Genomic DNA, 10,951 nt, shown 5'->3' with positions numbered 1-10,951 from the left:
GCTAGTCCTGTTATCAGCAGTCTCCAGTCAGCTGGGCTAGTCCTGTTATCAGCAGTCTCCAGTCAGCTGGCTAGTCCTGTTATCAGGCAGTCCTCCAGTCAGCTGGACTAGTCCTGTTATCAGCAGTCTCCAGTCAGCTGGCTAGTTACTGTTATCAGCAGTCTCCAGTCAGCTGGACCAGTCCTGTTATCAACAGTCTCCAGTCAGCTGGGCCAGTCCTGTTATCGAGCAGTCTCCAGTCAGCTGGGCCAGTCCTGTTATCAGCAGTCTCCATTCAGCTGGGCTAGTCCTGTTATCAGCAGTCTCCAGTCAGCTGGACTAGTCCTGTTATCAGCAGTCTCCAGTCAGCTGGGCTAGTCCTGTTATCAGCAGTCTCCAGCAGCTGGGCCAGTCCTGTTATCAGCAGTCTCCAGTCAGCTGGACTAGTCCTGTTATCAGCAGTCTCCAGTCAGCTGGGGCCAGTCCTGTTATCAGCAGTCTCCAGTCAGCTGGGCTAGTCCTGTTATCAGCAGTCTCCAGGTCAGCTGGGCTAGTCCTGTTATCAGCAGTCTCCAGTCAGCTGGCTAGTCCTGTTATCAGCAGTCTCCAGTCAGCTGGCCTAGTCCTGTTATCAGCGTGTCTCCAGTCAGCTGGGCTAGTCCTGTTATCAGCAGTTCTCCAGTCAGCTGGCCTAGTCCTGTTATCAGCGTGTCTCCAGTCAGCTGGCCTAGTCCTGTTATCAGCGTGTCTCCAGTCAGCTGCTAGTCCTGTTATCAGCAGTCTCCAGTCAGCTGGACTAGTCCTGTTATCAGCGGGTCTCCAGTCACAATCACTTTCTCTCAGTACCAGAAGCAGCAAGCAGCCTTCTCTAATCTGGGCTCTTGTCATCTCTTGGCCCGTCACAAAACACAGACGCACACACACAAACAAACACTCAACACAAGAACAAACACAGACACCAGACAAACACTCCGTGTGTGTGAGGCAGAGGGGAACTGATCCCCGTTTATGTAGTTAATGGGCCAGAACGTTGTGGGAAAGCTGTGTTGAGTGCCACCGGGACCTAAACACACAGGCCTGTCACACTGATGGTATACTGCACAAGGCACCTAAGTCACTTGTGTTGATGATTCCTCTATATATGAGGGCATAGCTAAGTGCTCTGGACTGGTGTACGTACAGTGTGTGTGTGATCCTTTTAGGTGCAGTTAGTAAAGTCATGAAAATAAAATACCTCACACTTTAAATGCTTTCAAAGTTTCATGGTTTGTGCATTATAAACCTCCTGTGTGAACATGTGTGAAAATGTGTGTGAATTGAGAATGCCTCAAATTAAAATGTCATTTTTGAATTGAAGTAGTAAACAGGATACAGAATCGCAATTTAATTAATTGAAATGTATTGAAATTCTACTGCCCGTTCTATTTTATAATAGGTGAAGTCAAATATACATCTTGTACATAAACATGTCTTATGTACATTCAATATTTTCAGGACAAACTCTTCAAATGAATGATCAAGGAAAACAAAAAACTGTATGGAAATATTCTAAGTTATTATATAATATCTGAAATGTTATTCATAGGAGAAATGCTACATTTCCCAGAATGCATTACTTTATCCTTCAAGTTGACCCTGAGACCTTTAAAAAGAAACCAAACAAATGAAATGGTTGTGGAAATATAATCAGCTATTCTAAGCACTAAGGTTAAACGAGTAAGTATATGAACAATTTCCGGAGAAAAGTGATATATTCTGGTATCAGGAAGTGTGACCTGTCAGATTCAATGAAACTCTTAATGTTCTATGACTGAGGAGAATTTATTTGAATTCCACTGAATTACATTTTACTTCCTGTCACTGTTGAATGGGAGTCAATTCTACAATTCTGAGTTGAATGGGAGTCAATTCTACAATTCTGAGTTGAATGGGAGTCAATTCTACAATTCTGAGTTGAGCACAATCCTGGTATCTACGTGTGTGTGTTTGTAGTAGTTGTTGTTGACCTGTGAGAAGCCCGGCCCCGCCACGCTATATGGCCGTTGTTGCCGTCTGCTGCTGTGTGCCATGGCTGCGTTCTGCATGCTCTGTGCCAGCAGGCGAGATGACATGCCGTAGTCTGGGGGAGGGACACCTGCCATGTCCTCTCTCTCCAACAGGTTCCCCGTGCTGCTGCTCTTACCATGGTGGAGACTGGTGACAGACACAGTCAGTAAGTTACACAGGGAGTGAAATGAAAACTGTGATTAGCTGAATAGTCAGACAGTGCAAACCGGAGCCGTGACATAGGCCTAGATTCAATACGTATCGCGGAAGATCCGTGCCGCAGCACGACTGAAATTTAAAAAGGCAAATTTTCCGCATTTACAGACTGCGTTCATAATAAACGCTGTAAATGTCGGCTCAATCTGAAACTACCTTTACATTTCAAAATGCGCTATAACTGGGACCTTCCCGGATTGGATCTAGCCCACAGCCAACCAGTTACACATAAAAAAAATAAAAAAAAMAAAACAATTCCAGAACTGAAAATAACTGATCTCACACTTTGAAAATGAACAAATTAGGTTCAGAGAGAGAAGTAATTCTCTGTCTATTGAATAACAGATAAAGACCTGTTTCCTTACAAATACATCACACAAGTGACAAAAAACGTCAAACGTACTTGTTCTCTCGTAGTTTGTTGCCGTCAGTCTCGGGGATGACACGTGTGTAGGAGAAAGGGAACCAGCCACGCCTAATGAGGAAACAGAGAATCAACAGACCAATCAGCAAACAGAGATTCAACAGACCAATCAGCAAACAGAGATTCAACAGACCAATCAGCAAACAGAGAATCAACAACAGTGATTCAACATTGACAGCATAACCTAGAGTGAGGATGCTTATGACGTCATATTTAAATGTAAAGATTCACACTAATAACTATAATAAATATATACCATTTAGCACACGCTTTTATCCAAAGCAACTTAAAGTCGTGCCTGCATACATTTTCACGTATGGTACATTTCAAGAGTCACGCTCTACCAACTGAGCTACAGAGCGTAACTCATAGTGCTATAGACAAAAGCAATGGGATGGAGTTAGGATACTTACATGTTGTTCTTTTCGTTCTCTCCATAGTGCCATCCGTCGCGGGCCTCCGGGACCAACAGGGTGATGACATCTCCCTCAGAGAAGCTGAGCAAGGTGCTGTTGTCCCCCGCTGCATGGGAGAAAACKGCCTGGACACGGGTACGTCCGTTCTTCTCCAGCCCTGCAGCCATGGAGCTAGACCGGGGCAGGGTCCGGGTCTCTGGAACTGAAGAGATTTGATTTTACTTTACTTTTTTTTTAAACAGGGAGTTAGTAGCTGGACGTTTCTACATGTTTCTCTACAGTTGTACTGTACCTTACTACTGGACATGAGCTTGACTAGATCTATAGGACTTATGACCAAATCTAGGGGTTGCCTTTACACTTCAATCATGCTGTACCACAGAACTTCTGCAATGAAGTCCAAGGTCTTTAAGCAGATAACTAAGCCAAAACAGGTCACACAGGGCCTACTGTATATAGTACCTGCTCGGAGTACCTAATGTATTAGTATAACCCAACTCTCCTAAGTGACTTTAAATGCTTCCTTTATTCTTAAAGCCTCTGTCCTTCACCTAATTTGAGTCTTTGTTTCTCCTTTTTAAACCCWCCGTCTTCTCCCTCCCTCCTATTCCCATGTGCTCTGCTCTGCTTTCATTGAGACCACAGTTCTCTAAGTGCCAGGTACACACTGTGACAGGAGAAGAGACAAGAGCTATTCAATAGTAGAAATGAAGAAAAGAGCCGATAGAGGGAACAAGAACAACCCCCACTGCACAGCATTCACAGCATGGAGTCAATGGCACAATCTTCAGAAAGGTCTCAATCAAGCCGTTCACTCTCTAAGGTCTCTGTGACGGAGGTGGCATTCATAAAGCCCACTAGTGATGTATTCTGTAATATTCTTACTTGACTGCCTATATAGCGGAATACCATTGAGCCCCCATAATGCATTGGTCTTCACAGTACTGCACTATTGCCGATGTTTTGCTGTAAAAAAGTATGTCAATGTGTTACAGTGTAGCTTCTGTACATATGATTATGTTGCCCAACTTTTGAGGGCCTCAAGATGACCCGCCCTGCCACTATCCTGGTCTTCCTTACCCATGGTGGTGTTGCTTTTGGCTGGGGCGTTCTTACGGACAGGCAGGGTGTTGGAGTAGACCTCACTGCCCTGTCTGTGGGGCTGGGAGAGGTGCTGGGCCTGGGAGGAGGCCTGAGCCTGCTGGGCCTGAGCCTGCTGMGCCTGAGCTTGGGCCTGAGCTTGGGCCTGAGCTTGGGCCTGAGCCATCTTCCCTTCCATCCAGTGTTGGTAGTCCTCCCCTCCTCCCCCTCCTGCTCCTCCGTGGGCCCCTGTCGTTCCATTCATCATGGGCATCCCTCCATCCACTCCTCCTGGTCCCATTATACGCTGCAGGGAGGGAGGGAGTAAAGTAGGAAGGAAGGAAGGAAGGAAGGGAGTGAAGCATGTGTTGATGTGTTCGTTAACATACTCATTAGGCACCATTCTTCCATCACAGAAAAGCATTACATAATGTGAATCTCATCACTACTAACGAGAGGGAGATTATGCTGTTGGAAATGGGCCAGGTTGTGTTGATTAAAGGTAGACTCAGCGATATGATGTAGAAAATAAAACAGCAAAGTGGGTCAATTTCTGCAATAACTAAGAGCGTTAAAGCGCGATGCTCAACCMCTCTGCTGTTTTGGTCCCGTGGCTACCACATTGTAAAAGCATAAAGCAGAACCCGTGCACATACTGTGTGACAGCAAAGTTGTGCATCTCGTTAAATTTGCAATATCTGCTGTGTTGCCCGTGGCAACATCATTTAGCTTACTATAAGAGATCAATCAACTGTAACGGAACAACTAAGCAGCACCACGACACAGCCACAAAAAATCCCAACCGCCAGTCTTCAATGTGAATGGACCCAAGTTGTTTGTTGTTGAAAGACACTTTTCAATGCACATCATCACAAAACAGAATGATAAAGGACAGTCAGAGATGCTGTGGGATCTGTGGGAAAATCCTGTCCACTTTCAACGTGTTTCTGTGGGATCTGTGTGAGGATCCTGTCCACTTCAATGTGTTTCTGTGGGATCTGTGTGAGGATCCTGTCCACTTCAATGTGTTTCTGTGATTCCCTCTCTCCAACAGTTCCCCGTGCTGCTCTCTTACCATGGTGGAGACGTGTGACAACACTCCATAATTACACAGAGTGAAATGAAAACTGATTAGCTTGAATAGTCAGACAGTGCAAATACCGGAGCCCGTGACATAGCCTAATTCAATAACGTTCGCGGTAAATCCGGTGCTGCAGCACACTGAAATTTAAAAAGGCAAAATTTTTCCGCATATAACACGACCTGCGTTCAAATAAAACGCTGTTAAATGCGGCTCAATCTGAAACTACCTTTACATTCAAAATGCGCTTAGTACATGACCCTCCCGAGATTGATCTACCCACAGCCAACCATTTACACATAAAAAAAATAAAAAAAAAAAACAATTCCCAGGAACTGAAAATAAACTGATCTCACACTTTGAAAATGAAACAAATTAAAGTCAGAAGGAGAGAATAATTCGCTTCTATGAATTAACAATAAAGACCTGTTTCCTTACAAATACATCACACAACGTTGACAAAAAACGAGTCAAACGTACTTCCTCTCTAGTTTCTGTTGCCTCAGTCTCGTCGATGACAACGTGCGTAGGAGAAAGAACCAGCCCACCCTAATGAAAAACAGAGACATCCCACAGACCCTCCAGCAAACAGAGACTCAACAGACCAAATCAGCAAACAAATTCAACAGACCCAATCAGCAAACAGAAATCACACAACAGTGATTCAACAATGTAGACAGCATTAACCTAGATGAGGATGCTATGACTCATATTTAAATGTAAAATTCACACTAATAACCCTTAATAAATATAATACCCATTAGCACACGCTTTATATCCCAAAGCAACTTAAAGTCGGCCGCATACATTTTCACGTATGTACATTCAAAAAGAGCTCACCCGCCCTCTACCCAAACCTGAGCCTACCCAAAGCCGTAACTTCATAGTGCCCTAAGACCAAAAAAAGCCCAAAGGGATGGATTAGAATAACTAACATGTTGTTCTTTCCTTCCTCTAATAGTGCAAGACACGCTCATCATGCACACTCCACCACCAGCATGGTGACGACAAGGAAGAATTGTGCAGCTCGATCAACCTACCTCTGAGTCTATCCGAAACGTAACTAGCGTTAGCCACTATCAGGTTAATGGCACTTTCTCCTGCAGCCCGTCGCGTGCCTTCATGGATAATGCCCATGCGATATCACGCCACATCACACATACAATAACTGCGACACAGACGAGGCGAAAGCACGTACGTCCTTCCACAATACAGCTCTCATCACAACTCCTTGACAAACTGACATAAAAAACCAGGAACAGACCAAGATAGAATTCCGGCTGGTACTGAACAAACTGAAATGAGAACTGTATAGATATTCAACAATAACATTCACTCTTATAATCATTGTATATAAAACAGTTTCAAGCATAAATCCTGATGGAATGCTTCCTAACTAACATCATCAATACAGTTACCCTGTCACCCATTACCTACTCAGCAGAGACCCACTCCATGAAGCTCAAACCACCCGTAATGGAAACCAACTCTAAGGATCCTCTGTATGCCGCAATGAACCAAACCAAAACTCTAATACCGCAGCCTATCTTAACCCATCTATTACCCAACTTCCTATAATCCATGCCGACAATACACACAATACACATCTACAACACCTGTGAAGTCAAGGTCTCTAAGCCCGAGAGAGACGAGAAGGAGAAGACCGACGAGATCACAAACCTGAGACACATCCTTATACAATCATAAATAACTAGAATACAGTTACCTGCTCGTCAGTGTCCGTAACCTAAAGTATATTTACCCATGTTAACATCGAGCCCAAAAACCGACTCAATGCCCACATCTAGGGGACGAGGATACATCTTACACACTGCCAGTATCCCGTAAATCTGAGAAAACTCTGTCCGTACACCCAAAATTTATCTTATTCAGAGCCTATCGTGTCGTCTATTCTCCTCATAAACCCAGCACTACAGCACCATCCGCTCAAATCAGTCACGCAACACCATCCTCCCGCTCCTATTTCTCATTCAGAGAACACACTAGCTTCTCATTAAACCTGATAGCCACTGGTACCCACACCCACTCCTTAAACACGAAAAGGAACGGAAGCCAGCACTTCCCCTTACACAACAGCAACACAACCATACAATCCTCCTGTAATAGATTAGATAATGAAGAAAAAGAGAGCCCCGAAATGAGAGACTCACAAGTTCAACCGTAAACAACCACCGCCAACCTCGCCACAAGCCTACTCTTCAAGCATAAGACCGATCCCAGGTTCACACAAATCGCCTACAATTCCAGAGATACAAATACAAAGTTCTCCCAATGCCAACCCGTCACCCGTCTACCCTAATCAGTCATACCCTCTGACGAACACAACATAAAACAGTTCCGTGCTTTTCCTTGCCACAGTTCGCGAGATCAAATATATCATTAAAACGCACCCAACTAGTGTAACTGCTATTCCCCTGTAAATATTTCCAACAGTAACCCCGTGTGCCCAACCAATCCCCATATCAACCTTCCTTTGGAAGTACTATCCGGTTGTTAAAAACCTCAAGAATTAGACACATTACCATTACTGAAATGCCAAAAGTATCGTTGGTATCATCTCACATAAATCAGCTCCCTAAAATTTCGCCCTGCAAGCATCTCTGCGTGTTCAAAAACCCATGTTAAGAGATATAATCTTTGATAAGTTAACCCATCATCCCAACCCGATTGGTCCGCAACAACAAGGTGATAAATCCAGTGATTTAGCTATCCAAATTGGCAACCTAGTGAGACAAGTCAACTTTGATATGTCTTGTCCGAGGCTCACAACTTTTAGACACGTCAATATCATATCACACACAACCTCTCTGGCCCAAGCATCCCTAACTACATATAGTGGCCTCACCTTAACCCACCGCATGGTATTGCTATTAAGACCCATGGAGCCCGCCTCGCCTAAAGCTCAAGACAAGTCCACTGCTACACTAATGTGATGTCTGTAAGTATAGACACCTCCTCCAACCGTACCCGTCCCATCTAACTATGTACATCTAGATAGCATGGGTGACGTAGGAACATGACCCTTGGAAGCAAACCGCCTTAACGAGCCTCGATCCTAGTGTACCGTGGTGAGGCCACTCGATCTGTTGTGCTCATCAAACCATGTGGGCCCTGAAGTCTAGCGCAGCACTGCGAGCCCCATTCTTACGCCTAAAGCACTCACATATTCTTTCCGACTATCCTTCCAACCCATATTTGGTAAAGTGACGCTCCCGCTCCTCCCCTCACCCTGCTTCCTGCTCCTACCCACTTATGCCCCTGTGCTCCACCATTCCCCATCACTGGTCCTAAACACCCTACCCGCAATCCACTCTCTCTGTCCCATTACGACCCTATATGCCCTCAGAAGGAAACGAGCAGTGGGAGTCAAAAACAAGTAGAGAAAAGAAGAAGGAACAGGTAATAGGAAGCGAGATAGAGACCATTACCCATCCCAAACAACCGGTGTATACAACAAGTTTAAACCACCATCACTCACCATTGTATAACAGTCCGACCAATACTCCATCAAAGGAATTACGCTATACATAATATAATACTAGTCCAACTTTCTATGGAACACAGGGCAAATTATGCCTGAGTTGAGAGAAATGGAACGATCTGGCTCCAGAATCTGGAAGCTAACACTACGCTAAAGGAACACCAACGAATATGATGCGTATAAGATAAAACCAGAAAGTAGTGGACACTGACTGCTCCCATTTCTGCAATCAATAGAAAAGCCAGACCCCGTCATTGTAAATCAGCTCCACGCGCAATACTCCAAACGCCTACCTGAATGTATTTTAGTACCACGTGCCTACGACACTCACATCTCCCTTATATAAATGTCGATACCAAGACCCGAAAGAACCCTCACCATCACCCCTCCAAACATAACTCCAGGTCAATAACCTCATCACCGATCTCATATACCCCCTATAATGAAAACTTGCCGATGCATACCAGTTAAAATTGGACCAATAATCATGCGGTAGTTGAAATTGCCTCCGACCATTGATGGTTATCTGCAGGCACAGTTATCTATCAAACCTGTACTCAATGAACACGCCACCACCGCCTATAAACAACTCATTATAGACGTGTATACTAATACATAACATCAGAATGCATCAAGATTCCGTAGGCTACAACAAAATGACCTAAGGCAGCACCACTGGTACACCAGCCACAAAAAATCCAACCGCCAGTCTTCAATGTGAATGGACCCAAGTTGTTTGTGGTTGAAAACACTTTTCAATGCACATTCATCACAAAACAGAATGATAAAGGACAGCAGAATGCTGTGGATCTGTGGGAAAATCCTGTCCACTTTCAAGTTGATCTTGTGAGATCCCTGTCCTCAGTTTCTGTGGGAGCGTGAGATCCTGCCACTCAATGTGTTTCTGTGGACTGATTAGATTTTACTCAAGTGTCGACTGGATCCTCCTGCAAGTGTTCTGTGTATCTGTGGAGATCCTGTCCACTTCATGTGTTCTGTGGACTTTGAGGATCCTGTCCCACTTCAATGGTGTTCTTTGTGGCACCTTTGTGAAGGATCTGTCCACTTTCAATTTTCTGTGATCTGTGTAGTCCTTACCATTCCTGATCTTCTGCCACTTCAAAGTGTTTCTGTGGGATCTGTGTGAGGATCTGTCCACTTCAATGGTTTCTGTGGATCTTGTGAGGATCCTTCCACTTCAATGTGTTTCTGTGGATCGTGAGGATCCTGTTTCCCACTTCCAAGTGTTTCCCTGTGGGATCTTGCCTTTGATCCTGTCCACGTTCAACTTTTCCTTTGGATCTGTGTGGTCGACTTGCTCCACTTCATATGTGTTTCTGTGGATCTTTGTTGGATCCGGTCCCACCTACTTCCAATGTTCTTCTGTATCTGTAGTACGAGTTATACCCTGTCCACTTCCAATGTCGTGGGATCTGTAGAGTCCATCAAGCTTTTCTCTAGAAAGTCTACACAATAAGAATCATTGCTAAGCTCTTCCCCTTTTAACAGCACTTATTTTTTAAACTAATTGATCTTTTGACCAAATCAACAGCTCTGAACAAAGATCCTGATGTTAAAAATTTGATTCGTCAAAATACAATTATGAAAGAAAAACATAATCCCAGAATCTGGCTGTCCTGTCGTGTAACTACAGACCTTAAGGCTATCCTCCACTATTTAACTGCAATTCATGACTACACAAGCAGTACCGTGTCAGCACACAATAACTCAGACCACCACGACCATGCTACCCACAGGAAACACACACACGACAGGCACACACAACACACGACGCACACACACACACGAACCGCAGGCACCCACACAACGAACCACACTACAACCACGACACACACACACACACGAACGCAAGGCACACACACACACGAACGCAGCACACACACACACGAACGCTAGTCACAACACACACAACGCAGGCACACACACACACCGAACCCAGCAAACACACAACAACGAGCACACACACACAACAGGCGACACACCACAACATACAACGAACGCAGCCCACACACACACCAACGCAGGACCACACACACACCACGAACCCCGGCCAACAAGGCCACACACACACACGACGCGGACACAACGAACCAGCCCACACCCACACACACGAACGCAGCACCACACACACACGACAACGCAGCAACACACACGAACGCAGCACACCACACACCACACGACGCAGG

General features: G+C 44.9%; 1 protein-coding gene across 1 annotated transcript in view; it reads right to left on the bottom strand.

The window, feature by feature from the left end:
- LOC111968174 (BAR/IMD domain-containing adapter protein 2-like) overlaps positions 1-10,951 on the bottom strand; it is a 159,952-nt gene that overhangs the window by 30,159 nt on the left and 118,842 nt on the right. Inside the window, 4 exon segments of the mRNA XM_070445012.1 lie at positions 1,986-2,172; positions 2,645-2,716; positions 3,079-3,283; positions 4,162-4,468. Of these exon segments, the coding sequence (XP_070301113.1) occupies positions 1,986-2,172; positions 2,645-2,716; positions 3,079-3,283; positions 4,162-4,468 (771 nt within the window).

The sequence above is a fragment of the Salvelinus sp. IW2-2015 genome, linkage group LG8 (genome assembly GCF_002910315.2).
Source record: "Salvelinus sp. IW2-2015 linkage group LG8, ASM291031v2, whole genome shotgun sequence".
NCBI classification, from domain to species: Eukaryota; Metazoa; Chordata; class Actinopteri; order Salmoniformes; family Salmonidae; genus Salvelinus; species Salvelinus sp. IW2-2015.
The sequence above is the reverse complement of the archived record's forward strand: the minus strand, read 5'-3'. Positions and strand labels throughout refer to the sequence as shown.